Genomic DNA, 17,286 nt, shown 5'->3' with positions numbered 1-17,286 from the left:
CAGAGCCAGGATTTGAACCCGTGACCTCTGACTCCAAAGCCTGGGCTCTTTTCCACTGAGCCACGCTGCTTCTCAGGTGATCAGGTTGTCCCACCTGTTCATCCCCATTTTCCAGATGAGGGAACTGAGGCCCAGAGAAGTGAAGTGATTTGCCCAAAGTCACCCAGCTGATGCGTGGCAGAGGCAGGATTAGAACCCATAACCTCTGATTCCCGAGCCTAGGCTCTTGTCCCCTCTCCCTCCCACCTCCTCAGCCTACTGCCCCCCAACCCCAGCCTCAATCAACTCATAGGATTGTATTTATTGAGCGCTTACTGTGTGCAGAGCAATCAGTCAATCGTATTTATTGAGCACTTACTGTGTGCAGAGCACTGGACTAAGCACTTGGGACAATAAACAGTGACATTCCTTACCCACAACGAGCATACAGTCTGGAGGGGGGGAGGCAGACATCAATACAAATAAATAAATAATAATAATGATGGCATTTACTAAGCACTTACTATGTGCAAAGCATTGTTCAGGTTATAAGGTGATCAGGTGGTCCCACGGGAGGCTCACAGTCTTAATCCCCATTTTCCAGATGAGGTCACTGAGGCCCAGAGAAGGGAAGTGACTTTTTTTTTTGATGGCATTTATTAAGCGCTTACTATGTGCCAAGCACCATTCTAAGCGCTGGGGTAGATACAAGGTAATCAAGTTGTCCCCCGTGGGGCTCCCAGCCTTAATCCCCCAGAGAAGTGAAGTGCCTTGCTCAAAGTCACCCAGCTGACAAGTGGCGGAGCCGGGATTTGAACCCATGACCTCTGATTCCCAAGCCTGGGCTCTTTCCACTGAGCCACGCTGCTTCCCTGACAGATAGGGATGTGCTGTGTGACCTTGGGCAAGTCACTTCACTTCTCCGGGCCTCAGTTCCCTCACCTGTAAAATGGGGATGAAGACCGGGAGCCCCAAGGGGGACAACCTGATCACCTTGTATCTCCCCCAGCGCTTAGAATAGTGCTTTGCGCATAGTAAGCGCTAAACAAATGCAATCATTATTATTATTATGAAATGAAGTGGGCCACAGTCCCCGTCCCACGTGTTGCGGCAGTAATCAAGCAATCAATCATATTTATTGAGCGCTTACTGTGTGCAGAGCACTGTACTAAGCGCTTGGGAAGTCCAAGTTGGCAACATATAGAGACAGTCCCTACCCAACAGTGGGCTCACAGTCTAAAAGTACTAGCCGAGGCATGGCGCGGCCTTCCCAACATCGTTCAGGCTCCGCTGCCCTCCCATCCCATCCCTCTCCCGGTCTCCCCCAGAGCCACTATTCCATCCAGAAAGGGGCGGCTTTCCTGGGCCTGGGCACCGACAGCGTCCGGCTGGTCAAGGCTGACGAGAGGTAAGGACCCGGGCCCTGGAGTGGGCGGCCAAACAGTCCACGGGGCCTGCTACTAGGGGGACGCCACCCTGGGCCACCTTCCTCCCTCCCACCCTCACTCTTCCCAACGGGGAAGGCCCCAGATCCCCTTCCCCATCCCCATCCTGCTGCCCCTTCTCCTTCCCAATTCCCTGAGCCCTTTCCCGGCCTCCAGTCCCTTCCCGCCCCTTCCTCGTCCAACCCAAATCTCCTTCTTAGGGGGAAGATGATCCCGGAGGAGCTGGAGAAGCAGATTGAGCAGGCAGAGGCCGAGGTGAGCCCCACTTGGCCTCCTCTTCTCCAGCCCAGCTTCCCTCTCCTCCCTCTGAGTCCGTCTCCTCCTTCCTGGGAGTAATAATAATAATAATAGCATTTATTAAGCGCTTACTATGTGCAAAGCACTGTTCTAAGCGCTGGGGAGGATACAAGGTGCTTAGGTGGTCCCACGTAGGGCCCACAGTCTTAATTCCCATTTTCCAGATGAGGTCACTGAGGCCCAGAGAAGTAAAGTGACTTGCCCAAAGTCACCCAACGGCCCAGATAAGTCAAGTGACTTGCCCAAAGTCACCCAGCTGACAGTTGGCGGAGCCGGGATTTGAACCCGTGACCTCTGACTCCCAAGCCCGGGGCTCTTTCCACTGAGCCACGCTGCGAATAGTCTCTCCCTTAATAATACTAATGATGGTATTTGGTAAGTGCTTACTATGTGCCAAGCACTGTTCTAAGCACTGGGGAGGATACAAGGTGATTAGGTGTTCCCGGGGGGGCTCACAGTCTTAATTCCCATTTTCCAGATGAGGTCACTGAGGCCCAGAGAAGTCAAGTGACTTGTCCAAAGTCACCCGACTGTTGGCGGAGCCAGGATTTGAACCCATGACCTCTGACTCCCAAGCCCGGGCTCTTTCCATTGAGCCATGCTGCTTCTCTAATAATAATAATAATGGTATTTGTTTCCACTGAGCCACACTGCAAATAGTCTCTCCCTTAATAATAATAATGATGGTATTTGTTAAGCGCTTACTATGTGCCAAGCACTGTTCTAAGCGCTGGGGAGGATACAAGGTGATTAGGTTGTCCCACAGGGGGCTCACAGTCTTAATTCCCATTTTACAGATGAGGTCACTGAGGCCCAGAGAAGTCAAGTGACTTGCCCAAAGTCACCCAACTGACCGTTGGCAGAGCCGGGATTTGAACCCATGACCTCTGACTCCCAAGCCCGGGCTCTTTCCATTGAGCCATGCTGCTTCTCTAATAACAATAATAATGGTATTTGTTTCCACTGAGCCACGCGCGAATAGTCTCTCCCTTAATAATAATAATGATGGTATTTGTTAAGCGCTTCCTATGTGCCAAGCACTGTTCTACGCACTGGGGAGGATACAATCAATCAATCAATCAATCGTATTTATTGAGCGCTTACTGTGTGCAGAGCACTGGACTAAGCGCTTGGGAAGTACAAGTTGGCAACATATAGAGACAGTCCCTACCCAACAGTGGGCTCACGGTGATTAGGTTGTCCCACGGGGGGCTCACAGTCTTAATTCCCATTTTCCAGATGAGGTCACTGAGGCCCAGAGAAGTGAAGTGACTTGCCCAAAGTCACCCAACTGACAGTTGGCGGAGCCGGGATTAGAACCCATGACCTCTGACTCCCAAGCCCGGGCTCTTTCCACTGAGCCACGCTGCAAATAGTCTCTCCCTTCCTCCGGCCAGCCTTCCCTGCTCCTGACCATTACGGTTCCAGACCACCTCCTTCTGGAAGTCTTCCCTGATTTACACAGGCACATACATATCCAGTCTCTCTCTTTCCGTGTCTCAGTGTTTCTGGCTCTTTCTGAGCCCCCTTTTTCCTCTCCTCCGCCCCCTCCCCCCCCGCCCTCCCTCCTTCCCCTCCCCACAGCACCTGTTTATTCATTCAATCATATTTATTGAGCGCTTACTGTGTGCAGAGCACTGTACTAAGCGCTTGGGAAGTACAAATTGGCAACATCTAGAGACGGTCCCTACCCAACGGCGGGCTCACAGTCTAGAAGGGGGTGATTTATATTCATTCATTCATTCAGTCATATTTATTGAGCACTTACTGTGTGCAGAGCACTGTACTAAGCACTTGGGAAGTACAAATTGGCAACATATAGAGACGGTCCCTACCCAACGGCGGGCTCGCAGTCTAGAATGTTTGTACAGATTTATCATCATCATCATCATCATCAATCGTATTTATTGAGCACTTACTGTGTGCAGAGCACTGTACTAAGCGCTTGGGAAGTCCAAGTTGGCAACATATAGAGACAGTCCCAACCCAACAGTGGGCTCACAGTCTAAAAGGGGGAGACAGAGAACAAAACCAAACATACTAACAAAATAAAATAAATAGAATAGATATGTACAAGTATTACATATCTAAACTAAACTCTATTTAGTTTACTTGTCCATATTTACTATTCTATTTATTTTGTTAATGATGTGCATCGAGCTTTATTTCTATTTGTTCTGACGACTTGACACCCGTCCACATGTTTTGTTTTGTCATCCATCTCCCCCTTCTAATAATAATAATCATGGCATTTATTAAGCGCTTACTATGGGAAGCAGCGTGGCTCCGTGGAAAGAGCCCGGGCTCTGGAGTCAGAGGTCCTGGGTTCAAATCCCAGCTCCGCCGCTTGTCAGCTGTGTGACTTTGGGCTAGTCACTTCACTTCTCTGTGCCTCAGTTCCCTCATCTGTCAAATGGGGATTGATTGTGAGCCCCACATGGGACAACCTGATCACCTTGTATCCTCCCCAGTGCTTAGAACAGTGCTTGGCACATAGTAAGCGCTTAACAAATACCAAAATTCATTCATTCATTCAATCGTATTTATTGAGCGCTTACTGTGTGCAGAACACTGTACTAAGCGCTTGAGAAGTACAAGTTGGCAACATCTAGAGACAGTCCCTACCCAACAGTGGGCTCACAGTGTAGACGGGGGAGACAGAGAACAAAACAACATATTAACAAAATAAAATAAGTAGAATAAATATGTACAAGTAAAATAAATAAATAGAGCAATAGTAATCTATTATCAAATGAAACACAACAGCAATGCTACATTTAATTCAGAAATGTTGCTTCTTTCTAAATCTAAATGGACCAAATGCAGAAAGAGCTTCAAGAGTTGCCCCTGAAATGCGAAGGATACTAACAATAAATGCAGCAGAACTTACCAGAATTTTCTCCAAGTATCACAAATTTTTTATTTTATTTTATTTTATTTATTTTATTTTACTTGTACATATCTATTCTATCTTATTTTGTTAGTATGTTTGGTTTTGTTCTCTGTCTCCCCCTTTTAGACTGTGATCCCACTGTTGGGTAGGGACCGTCTCTATATGTTGCCAACTTGGACTTCCCAAGCGCTTAGTACAGTGCTGTGCATACAGTAAGCACTCAATAAATACGATTGATTGACTGATTGATTATATATACCACCTTTCTTCTAAGCAGCTCCAAAACTGTTTTTTTTTCCACGTCTAGGTAAATAATAACTTTATTATGATTACGTGCAAAGCACTGTTTGAATGATTGAATGACTGTTGGACGATTGATTGATTATATATACCACCTTTCTTCTAAGCAGCTCTAAAACTGTTTTTTTTCCATGTCTAGATAAATAATAACATTATTATGATTACGTGCAAAGCACTGTTTGAATGATTGAATGACTGTTGGACGATTGATTGATTATATATACCACCTTTCTTCTAAGCAGCTCTAAAACTGGTTTTTTTCCACATCTAGATAAATAATAACATTATTATGATTATGTGCAAAGCACCGTTTGAACGATTGAATGACTGTTGGACGATTGAATGAACGACATGCCTTTGTCGCAGAAGCAGCGTGGCCTAGTGGAGCCAGAGGACCCGGGTTCTAATCCCGACTCTGCCTCTCGCCCACCGGGTGACGGGGGGCCAAGTCACCTCACTTCCCTAGGCCTCAGTTCCCTTATTGGTAAATGGGGATTAAAGTACCTCGTGCTTAGACGGTGAGCACCACGTCTAATGGGGCCCCCCAGATTTTCACGCCCCCCGCCTTCTCTCCAGGGCATGGTGCCATTTTTCGTCTGTGCCACCTGTGGAACCACCGTCCTGGGTGCCTTCGACCCGCTGCCGCCCATCGCCGACGTGTGCCGACGCCACGGGCTATGGCTGCACGTCGATGTGAGTGTCCGGGGGTCCCGGGGAGGTCCGTGGGGATGGGGGTGTGCTGGTGGGACGTGGCGGAGGGCACCGGGGATGCCCCCAGAGAGGCCAGGCCTGCCATACCAACCGTGCCCCTCTCTCCCCCTTCCCAACAGGCAGCGTGGGGCGGCAGCGTCCTGCTTTCCCAGGGCCACCGGTACCTCCTGGACGGGATCGAGAGGTGGTCGAGGCCCCAGGCTTGGCGGGACGGGGGGCTGGGGGTGGGCCGGTGAGCGGGCGGGGGTCACCGGACCCCGGCCTGGCTGCGGTGGACTCTGCCAATCAGTCCCAGGGCCCGGACCCGGGGAGGGATGCCAAGGGGAAGGTGAGCTTGGATGCCCGGTGTAGGGGCTGAAGCAGAAAATCAATCAATCGATCATATTTATTAAGCGCTTACTGTGGGCAGGGCGCTGTACTAAGCGCTTGGGAAGTCCAAGTTGGCAATATACCGAGACGGTCCCTACCCAACAGTTGGCTGGGGTTGTGGGGTGAGGCCCAGGGGGATGCTGAGAGGAGCCGGGACTGGGGAGAAAAGATGGAGAAAAAAGAGGTTTACTGGGGGCTTGAGGGGAGGAGGTGGAGGCTGGTGGGACTTGGGAGGGATGAGGCAGGGGCTGCCCCAGGGCTAGCAATAATAATAATAATGGCATTTGTTAAGCGCTTCCTATGTGCAAAGTGCCGTTCTAAGCGCTGCGGCGGTTACCAGGTAATCAGGTTGTCCCATGTGGGGCTCCCAGTCTTCATCCCCATTTTCCAGATGAGGGAACTGAGGCCCAGAGAAGTGAAGCGACTTGCCCAAAGTCACATGGCTGACCATTGGTGGGGCCGGGATTTGAACTCATGACCTCCGACTCCAAAGGCCGGGCTCTTTCCACTGAGCCACGCTGCTAGATGCACAGCATTAGCAAAATAAATAGAACAATCATTTGTTCTGACGACTTGACACCCATCCACATGTTTTATTTTGTCATCCATCTCCCCCTTCTAATAATAATAATAGTAATAATGGCATTTATTAAGCACTTACGATGTGCAAAGCCCTGTTGTAAGCGCTGGGGAGGCTACAAGGTGATGAGGTTGTCCCACGGGGGGCTCACGGGCTTCGTCCCCATTTTCCAGATGGGGGAACTGAGGCCCAGAGAGGTGACCCCCAGGGCCTCCCAGGGGGGACTGGGCAGACTGTGAGCCCACTGTTGGGTAGGGACTGCCTCTAGATGTTGCCAGCTTGTGCTTTCCAAGCGCTTAGTCCAGTGCTCTGCACACAGTAAGCGCTCAATAAATACGATTGATTGATTGATTGATTGATTGATTGATTGCCGCTTCCCCCTCCCGTGCCCTCTGTGTCCCCAGGGCTGACTCGGTGGCCTGGAACCCGCACAAGCTGCTGATGACGGGGCTCCAGTGCTCTGCCCTCCTGCTGCAGGACTCCTCTGTGAGTGCTGGTCCAGCCCCAGCCCCTCACTCCCCCCCGCCTCACCTGTCTCCCTCTGTCCAACCCCTCACACCCCACTGCCCGTCCCCTTCAATCAATCAATCAAACAATCAATCAATCAATCAATCAATCAATCGTATTTATTGAGCACTTACTGTGTGCAGAGCACTGTACTAAGTGCTTGGGAAGGACAAGTTGGCAACATATAGAGATAGTCCCTACCCAACAGTGGGCTCACACTTCAATCAATCTATCAATCAATCAATCATCTTTATTGAGCACTTCAAGGCTCTACTGAGAGCTCACCTCCTCCAGGAGGCCTTCCCAGACTGAGCCCCTTCCTTCCTTTCCCCCTCGTCTCCCTCTCCATCCCCCCATCTTACCTCCTTCCCTTCCCCACAGCACCTGTATATATGGATATATGTTTGTACAGATTTATTACTCTATTTATTTTACCTGTTCATATCTATTCTATATATTCTATTTTGTTAGTATGTTTGGTTCTGTTCTCTGTCTCCCTCTTTTAGACTGTGAGCCCACTGTTGGGTAGGGACTGTCTCTATATGTTGCCAACTTGGACTTCCCAAGTGCTTAATACAGTGCTCTGCACAAAGTAAGCGCTCAATAAATACAATTGATTGATTGATTGATTGATATAATCTTGTACATATTAACTAAAGACTGAGCCCCTTCCTTCCTCTCCCCGTCCTCTCCCTCCCTATCCCCCCCTGCCTTGCCTCCTTCCCCTCCCCACAGCACCTGTATATATGTTTGTATGTATTTATTGCTCTATTTATTTATTTATTTTATTTGTACATATTTATTCTAATTATTTTATTTTGTTAGTGTGTTTTGTTTTGTTGTCTGTCTCCCCCTTCTAGACTGTGAGCCCACTGTTGGGTAGGGACCGTCTCTAGATGTTGCCAACTTGGACTTCCCAAGCGCTTAGTCCAGTGCTCTGCACACAGTAAGTGCTCAATAAATACGATTGATTGATTGATTGATTGATTACTGTGTGCAGAGCACTGTACTAAGCGCTTGGGAAGTCCCAGTTGGCAACATCTAGAGACGGTCCCTACCCAACAGCGGGCTCACAGTCGAGAAGGTGGTCCACCCTGGCCTGGCCCAACCCGTCACTCACTACTTCGTGCATCCCTGTCGTGGGAGCCCGAGGGATTCATTTATTCAACTGTGTTCAAATCCCGGCTCTGCCAATCATCAGCTGGGTGACTTTGGGCAAGTCACTTCACTTCTCTGGGCCTCAGTTCCCTCATCTGGAAAATGGGGATTAAGACTCTGCGAGCCCCCTGTAGGGCAACCTGATCACCTTGTAACCTCCCCAGCGCTTAGAACAGTGCTTGGCACATAGTAAGCGCTTAATAAATGCCATCATTATTATTATTATTATTTCATTTACTCACGCGGCTCAGTGGAAAGAGCACCGGCTTTGGAGTCAGAGGTCATGGGCTCACATCACTTAACTTCTCTGAGCCTCGGTTACCTCATCTGTAAAAATGGGGATTAAGACTGTGAGCCCCCCGTGGGACAACTTGATCACCTTGTATCCCCCCCAGCACTTAGAACAGTGCTTTGCACATAGTAAGTGCTTAACAGATGCCATCATTATTATTATTATTACTACCCCAGTCCACTGCGTGACTCTGGGCAAGTCGCTTCCTTTCTCTGGGCCTCAGTTCCCTCATCTGTCAAATGGGGATGAAGACCGTGAGCCCCCCGTGGGATGACCTGATCACCTTGTAACCTCCCCGGCGCTTAGAACAGTGCTTTGTACATAGTATGCGCTTAATAAATGCCATCATCATCATCATTATTATTATTCATTCAATCGTATTTATTGAGCTCTTACTATGTGCAGAGGACTGTTACTAAGCACTTGGGAAAGTCCAGTAGAACAATAAACAGTCACATTCCCTGCCCACAGTAAGCTCACAGTCTAAGGGGGAAAGACAGACAACAATACAAATAAATAAAATTACACTACACATATGTACAGAAGTGCTTTGGTATTTATTGAGCACTTACTGATAAATACATAAACGCAGACAGATAAAATTACATTACACATTTGTACATAAGTGCTTTGGTATTTATTGAGCACTTACTGATAAATAAATGCAGATAGATAAAATTACATTACACATATGTACAGAAGTGCTTTGGTATTTATTGAGCACTTACTGATAAATACATAAATGCACATAAATAAAATTACATTACACATATGTACAGAAGTGCTTTGGTATTGATTGAGCACTTACTGATAAATAAATAAATGTAGACAGATAAAATTACATTACACATATGTACATAAGTGCTTTGGTATTTATTGAGCACTTACTGATAAATACATAAATGCACATAAATAAAATTACATTACACATATGTACATAAGTGTTTTGGTATTTATTGAGCACTTACTGATAAATACATAAATGCACATAAATAAAATAACATTACACATATGTACAGAAGTGCTTTGGTATTTATTGAGCACTTACTGATAAATAAATAAATGCACACAGATAAAATTACATGACACATATGTACATAAGTGCTTTGGTATTTATCGAGCACTTACTGATAAATAAATGCAGACAGATAAAATTGCATTACACATATGTACATAAGTGTTTTGGTATTTATTGAGCACTTACTGATAAATACATAAATGCACATAAATAAAATAACATTACACATATGTACAGAAGTGCTTTGGTATTTATTGAGCACTTACTGATAAATACATAAATGCACATAAATAAAATAACATTACACATATGTACAGAAGTGCTTTGGTATTTATTGAGCACTTACTGATAAATAAATAAATGCACACAGATAAAATTACATGACACATATGTACATAAGTGCTTTGGTATTTATCGAGCACTTACTGATAAATAAATGCAGATAGATAAAATTACAGTACACATAGGTACGTAAGTGCTTTGGTATTTATTGAGCACTTACTGATAAATAAATGCAGATAGATGAAATTACATTACACATATGTATGTAAGTGCTTTGGTGTTTATTGAGCACTTACTGATAAACGCAGATAGATAAAATTACATTACACATATGTACATAAGTGCTTGGTATTTATTGAGCACTTACTGATAAACGCAGATAGATAAAATTATATTACACGTATGTACATAAGTGCTTGGTATTTATTGAGCACTTACTGATAAATAAACGCAGATAGATAAAATTACATTATTCATTCATTCATTCAATAGTATTTATTGAGCACTTACTGTGTGCAGAGCACTGTACTAAGCGCTTGGGAAGTCCAAGTTGGCAACATATAGAGACGGTCCCTACCCACCAGTGGGCTCACAGTCTAAAAGGGGGAGACAGAGAACAAAACCAAACATACTAACAAAATAAAATAAATAGAATAGATATGTACAAGTAAAATAAATAAATAGAGTAATAAATCTGTATACAGGTGCTGTGGGCAGGGGATGTGTCCGTTTGTTGTTGTAGTGTACTTTCCCTAGCGCTTAGTTCAGTGCTCAGCACGCAGTAAGCGCTCAAGAAATACGATTGAACGAATACTCAATAAATACCGTTGATGATGAGCAGAAACTGTTTGTGGGCAAAGAAACTAGTCCCCCAAGTCTGTTCTATCGTCCTCTCCCAGGTGCTTAGACCATCATCATCATCAATCATATTTATTGAGCGCTTACTGTGTGCAGAGCACTGTACTAAGCGCTTGGGAAGTACAAGTTGGCAACATATAGAGACAGTCCCTACCCAACAGTGGGCTCACAGTCTAAAAGGGGGGGACAGAGAATAAAACCAAACATACTAACAAAATAAAATAAATAGAATAGGTATGTACAAGTAAAATAAATCAATAAATAGAGTAATAAATATGTACAAACATATATACATATATACAGGTGCTGTGGGGAAGGGAAGGAGGTAAGATGGGGGGATGGAGAGGGGGACGAGGGGGAGAGGAAGGAAGGGGCTCAGAGTGCTCTGCACACAGTAAGAGCTCAATAAATGGGACTGACGTTTGATTGACATCACACATATGTACATAAGTGCTTTGGTATTTATTGAGCACTTAATAAATAAATGCAGATACATAAAATTACATCACACATATGTACATAAGTGCTATGTGCAAAGCACTTTTCTAAGCGCTGAACACTGTTCGAAGGCGGCCTCTTTCCACCTCAGGATTTGGGGGTCACTGATTATCCCCTCCCGCCCCTTCCCAGGACCTGCTGAGCCGATGTCACGGGGCGCAAGCCACGTACCTGTTCCAGACGGACAAATTCTACAGCTCGGCGCTGGACACGGGTGACCGGGCCATCCAGTGCGGACGCCGCGTCGACTGCTTGAAGCTGTGGCTCATGTGGAAAGCCCAGGGCGGGCAGGGGCTGGGCCTACGCGTGGACAAGGCCTTCGCCCTCGCTCGGTACCCCCCCCAGGGTCAATCAATCGTATTTATTGAGCGCTTACTGCGGGGTCCCCTCCTGCCCCACCTCGGCCCCCCAACCGGTCCGTCGGTCCGACTGGCACCGGCCGTCTACACCCTCCTGGTTCTGATTCTGCTCGTCCCTCGTGGTCTCTGTGAGACTGTCACTGTCAGTATCTGTCATTCACATTCTGTCTGTATCTGTACATATCTCTTCTATTTCTTTTATTTTGTTACTATGTTTGGTTTTGTTCTCCGTCTCCCCCTTCTAAGAATAATAATGATGGCATTTGTTAAGCGCTTACTATGTGCAAAGCACTGCTCTAAGCGCTGGGGGCGGATACAAGGTGATCAACTTGTCCCACGTGGGGCTCACAGTCGATCCCCATTTCACGGATAATGATAAGAATAATAATGTTGGTATTTGTTAAGCGCTTACTATGTGCCAAGCGCTGTTCTAAGCGCTGGGGTAGATTACAAGATAATCAGGTTGTCCCACGTGGGGCTCCCAGTCTTCATCCCCATTTTCCAGATGAGGGAACTGAGGTCCAGAGAAGTGAAGTGACTTGCCCAAAGTCACCCAGCTGACAAGTGGCGGAGCCAGGATTTGAACCCATGACCTCTGACTCCAAAGCCCGGGCTCTTTCCACTGAGCCACGCTACCCATCCATCCATCCTTCCTTCCATCCATCCATCCATCCATCCATCCATCCATCCAACCATCCATGCATTCATTCATTCATTCGTATTCATTCGTATTTATTCATTCATTCAATCGTATTTATTGAGCACCTACTGTGTGCAGAGCACTGTACTAAGCGCTTGGGAAGGACAAGTTGGCAACATATAGAGATGGTCCCTACCCAACAACGGGCTCACAGATGAGGTAACTGAGGCTCAGAGAAGTTAAGTGACTTGCCCAAGGTCACACAGCAGACATGTGGAGGAGTTGGGATTCGAACCCATGACCTCTGACTCCAAAGCCCGGGCTCTTTCCACTGAGCCATGCTTCTAGACTGTGAGCCCACTGCGGGGTAGGGACCGTCTCTATGTGCTGCCAAATTGTGCTTCCCAAGCGCTTAGTGCAGTGCTCTGCACACAGTAAGCGCTCAATAAATACGATTGACTGATTGATTGATTCACTCAATCAGATTTATTATTAATAATAATAATAATAATGTTGGTATTTGTTAAGCGCTTACTATGTGCAAAGCACTGTTCTAAGCGCTGGGGTAGATACAAGGTAATTGAGCGCTCACTGTGCGCAGAGCCCTGTACTAAGCGCTTGGGAAGTCCAAGTAGACAACATAGAGAGGCGGCCCCTACCCGACGACGGGCTCACAGTCTAGAAGGGGGGAGACGGACAACAAGACAAAATACGGAGACAGGTGTCAAAACCGTCAGAATAAATAGAAATCAAAGTTGGGTTTTTTAAAAAATCTTAGGATGAACAGGATACAATTAAAATGTGCAAAAGCAACTGGTGTTCGTCACTAGATGCCTTAGATCTAGAAAGGAAGCAATTTTACCACACCAAAATTGGAAATCAATCAATCAATCATATTTATTGAGCGCTTACTGTGTGCAGAGCACTGGGAAACTCACCCAAATCACTCATTTGGATTTATTGAGTGCTCACTGTGTGCAGAGCACTGTACTAAGCGCTTGGGAAGTCCAAGTCGGCAACATAGAGAGGCGGTCCCTACCTGACGACGGACTCACAGTCTAGAAGCGGGGGACAGACAACAAGACAAAATACGGAGACAGGTGTCAAAACCGTCAGAATAAATAGAAATCAAAGTTGGGTTTTTTTTTAATTTTAGGATGAACAGAATACAATTAAAATGTGCGAAAGCAACTGGTGTTCGTCACTAGATGCCTTAGATCTAGAAAGGAAGCAATTTTACCACACCAGAATTGGAAATCAATCAATCAATCGTATTTATTGAGCGCTTACTGTGTGCAGAGCACTGGGAATCTCACCCAAATCACTCATTTGGATTTATTGAGCGCTCACTGTGTGCAGAGCACTGTACTAAGCGCTTGGGAAGTCCAAGTCGGCAAAATAGAGAGACGTTCCCTACCTGATGATGGGCTCACAGTCTAGAAGGGGGGAGACAGACAACAAGCCAAAATACGGAGACAGGTGTCAAAACCATCAGAATAAATAGAAATCAAAAAGTTTCGTTTTTTAAAAAATTTAGGATGAACAGAATACAATTAAAATGTGCAAAAGCAACTGGTGTTCGTCACTAGATGCCTTAGATCTAGAAAGGAAGCAATTTTACTACACCAAAATTGGAAATCAATCAATCAATCGTATTTATTGAGCTACTGTGTGCAGAGCACTGGGAAACTCACCCAAATCACTCATTTGGATTTATTGAGCGCTCACTGTGTGCATAGCCCTGTACTAAGCGCTCCTGTATATATGTATATATGTTTGTACATATTTATTACTCTATTTATTTTACTTGTACATATCTATTCTATTTATTTTATTTTGTTAATATGTTTGGTTTTGTTCTCTGTCTCCCCCTTCTAGAGTGTGAGCCCACTGTTGGGTAGGGAACGTCTCTATATGTTGCCAACTTGTAGTTCCCAAGCGCTTAGTACAGTGCTCTGCACACAGTAAGCGCTCAATAAATACTATTGATTGATTGATTGATTGATTGGGAAGTCCAAGTTGGCAACATAGAGAGGCGGTCCCTACCCGACGACGGGCTCACAGTCTAGAAGGGGGAGACAGACAACAAGACAAAATACGGAGACAGGTGTCAAAACCGTCAGAATAAATAGAAATCAAAGTTGGGGGTTTTAAAAAATTTTAGGATGAACAGAATACAATTAAAATGTGTGAAAGAAACAGGTGTTCGTCACTAGACGCCTTAGATCTAGAAAGGAAGCAATTTTACCACGCCAAAATTGGAAACTCACCCAAATAATAATAATAATAATGATGGCATTTATTAAGCGCTTACTATGTGCAAAGCACTGTTCCTAAGCGCCGGGGAGGTTACAGGGTGATCCGGCTGTCCCACGGGGGGCTCGCAGTCTTAATCCTCATTTTACAGATGAGGTCACTGAGGCACAGAGAAGTGAAGTGAGTTGCCCAAAGTCACACAGCTGACAATTGCAACATCAAATCAAAATCATACATGCATTAGGTCATCAAAATATCATGAAGTAGGATCGGTCCTGGATCATCTTGACCGCCATAAAACTTATTGGTCCGGTCTGTTCCGTAAACGTCCTTATCTATTAGACTCCTGTAATCGCGTAACCTTGAATTTCTTTTTTCTTGTTCCTCACCGATAGATTTCCATCGTAGTTTCATCCTGAGAAGCAGCGTGGCTCAGTGGAAATCAATCAATCGATCGTATTTATTGAGCGCTTACTGTGTGAAGAGCACTGTACTAAGCGCTTTTAGAAAGAGCCCGGGCTTTGGAGTCAGAGGTCAGGGGTTCAAATCCCGGTTCTACCAACTGTCAGCTGGGTGACTTTGGGCAAGTCGCTTCACTTCTCTGGGCCTCCGTTCCCTCATCTGGAAAATGGGGATGAAGACTGGGAGCCCCCGTGGGACAACCTGATCACCTTGTAACCTCCCCGGCGCTTAGAAAGGTGCTTTGCACAGAGTAAGCACTTAATAATAGTAATAATAATAATAATAATGATGGCATTTGTTAAGTGCTTACTATGTGCGAAGCACTGTTCTAAGCGCTGGGGGGGAATACAATGTGATCAGGTTGTCCCACGTGGGGCTCACAGTCTTAATCCCCATTTTACAGATGAGGGAACTGAGGCTCAGAGAAGTTAAGTGACTTGCCCAAGGTCACACAGCTGACAAGTGGCGGAGCCGGGATTCCAACCCGTGACCTCTGGCTCCCAAGCCCGGGCTCTTTCCACTGAGCCACACTGCTTCTCTTAATAAATGCCATTATTTTTATTATTATCCTGAAATATTCAAGATCTGTGAAGATCCGTCAGGGTGTATCCGTCACAGTCTGTCTCTGCCTGTCTGTCCTGGTTTGTCACTGTCTCTCTCCCGCTCCTTGAGAGTCTCCTGGGAACTGGGTTTGTCTTGTTCATTCATTGAGTCAATCGTACTTATTGAGCGCTTACTGTGTGCAGAGCACTGGACTAAGCGCTTAGTCTGTCTGGGGGGTGGTGTCCTCCAGGCCCCCAAGGACCGACGACGGTCCGGCCTTCTCCGCAGGTACGCTGCTGAGGAGATAAAGAAGAGGGTTGGCTTTCAGTTGGTGATGGAGGTGCGTCTCCCCACTCTCCCCTCACCTACTTCTTGGACACCCCCCTTATCTCCCCCTCACCCCCGGCCACTGACGTCCAATATCTCCCCTCTTCTGCCCCCCTGCCCCTGGAAGCCCCCTTCTCCCCTCCTCAGACCCTCCCACCCACAGACACCCCCTTCTCCCTTCTTCTGCCCCCTCCTCAGACCCTCCTGCCCACGGACATAATAATAATATTATTTTTGATGGCATTTATTAAGCGCTTACTATGTGCCAAGCACCGTTCTAAGCGCTGGGGAGGTTACAAGGTGATCAGGTTGTATAATAATAATGATGGTGCTTATTAAGCGCTTACTATGTGCCAAGCACCGTTCTAAGCGCTGGGGAGGTTACAAGGTGATCAGGTGGTATAATAATAATGATGGTGCTTATTAAGCGCTTACTATGTGCCAAGCACCGTTCTAAGCGCTGGGGAGGTTACAAGGTGATCAGGTTGTATAATAATAATGATGGTGCTTATTAAGCGCTTACTATGTGCCAAGCACCGTTCTAAGCGCTGGGGAGGTTACAAGGTGATCAGGTTGTATAATAATAATGATGGTGCTTATTAAGCGCTTACTATGTGCCAAGCACCGTTCTAAGCGCTGGGGAGGTTACAAGGTGATCAGGTGGTATAATAATAATGATGGTGCTTATTAAGCGCTTACTATATGCCAAGCACCGTTCTAAGCACTGGGGAGGTTACAAGGTGATGAGGTCCCACGGGGGGCTCACAGTCTTCATCCCCATTTTACAGATGAGGGGACTGAGGCACAGAGAAGTGAAACGACTTGCCCAAAGTCACACAGCTGACAATTGGCGGAGCCGGGGTTTGAACCCATGACCATTGACTCCAAAGCCCGGGCTCTTTCCACTGAGCCACGCTGCTTCTCTACATAATAATGATGGCATTTATTAAGCGCTTACTATGTGCAAAGCACTGTTCTAAGCTCTGGGGAGGTTACAAGGTGATCGGGCTGTCCCACGGGGGCTCACAGTCTTCATCTCCGTTTTACAGATGAGGTAACTGAGGCCCATAGTAATAATAATGGCATTTATTAAACGCTTATTATGTGCAAAGCACTGTTCTAAGCGCTGGGGAGGTTACAAGTTGATCAGGCTGTCCCACGGGGGCTCACAGTCTTCACCCCCATTTTACAGATGAGGGAACTGAGGCCCAGAGAATAATAATAATAATAATAGTAATGGCATTTATTAAGCGCTTATGTGCAAAGCACTGTTCTAAGCACTGGGGTGGTTACAAGGCGATGATCAGGTTGTCCCACAGGGGGCTCGCATTCTTCATCCCCATTTTACAAATGAGGTAACTGAAGCACATAATAATAATAATGGCATTTATTAAGTGCTTATTATAATAATAATGGCATTTATTAAGCACTTACTATGTGCAAAGCACTGTTCTAAGCGCTGGGGTGGTTACAAGGCGATGATCAGGTTGTCCCACGGGGGGCTCACAGTCT

At 46.2% G+C, this 17,286-nt stretch overlaps 1 protein-coding gene across 1 annotated transcript in view; it reads left to right on the top strand.

Annotated features, from left to right (window-relative positions):
* The window catches only part of CSAD (cysteine sulfinic acid decarboxylase), a 30,524-nt gene that overhangs the window by 10,675 nt on the left and 2,563 nt on the right, over positions 1-17,286 (top strand). Inside the window, exons 7-13 of the mRNA XM_038752482.1 lie at positions 1,308-1,387; positions 1,625-1,679; positions 5,491-5,607; positions 5,745-5,809; positions 6,979-7,060; positions 11,320-11,519; positions 15,736-15,787. Of these exons, the coding sequence (XP_038608410.1) occupies positions 1,308-1,387; positions 1,625-1,679; positions 5,491-5,607; positions 5,745-5,809; positions 6,979-7,060; positions 11,320-11,519; positions 15,736-15,787 (651 nt within the window). The remainder of the gene's footprint in view (positions 1-1,307; positions 1,388-1,624; positions 1,680-5,490; positions 5,608-5,744; positions 5,810-6,978; positions 7,061-11,319; positions 11,520-15,735; positions 15,788-17,286) is intronic.

The sequence above is a fragment of the Tachyglossus aculeatus genome, chromosome 10 (genome assembly GCF_015852505.1).
Source record: "Tachyglossus aculeatus isolate mTacAcu1 chromosome 10, mTacAcu1.pri, whole genome shotgun sequence".
Lineage (NCBI taxonomy): Eukaryota > Metazoa > Chordata > Mammalia > Monotremata > Tachyglossidae > Tachyglossus > Tachyglossus aculeatus.
The sequence above is the reverse complement of the archived record's forward strand: the minus strand, read 5'-3'. Positions and strand labels throughout refer to the sequence as shown.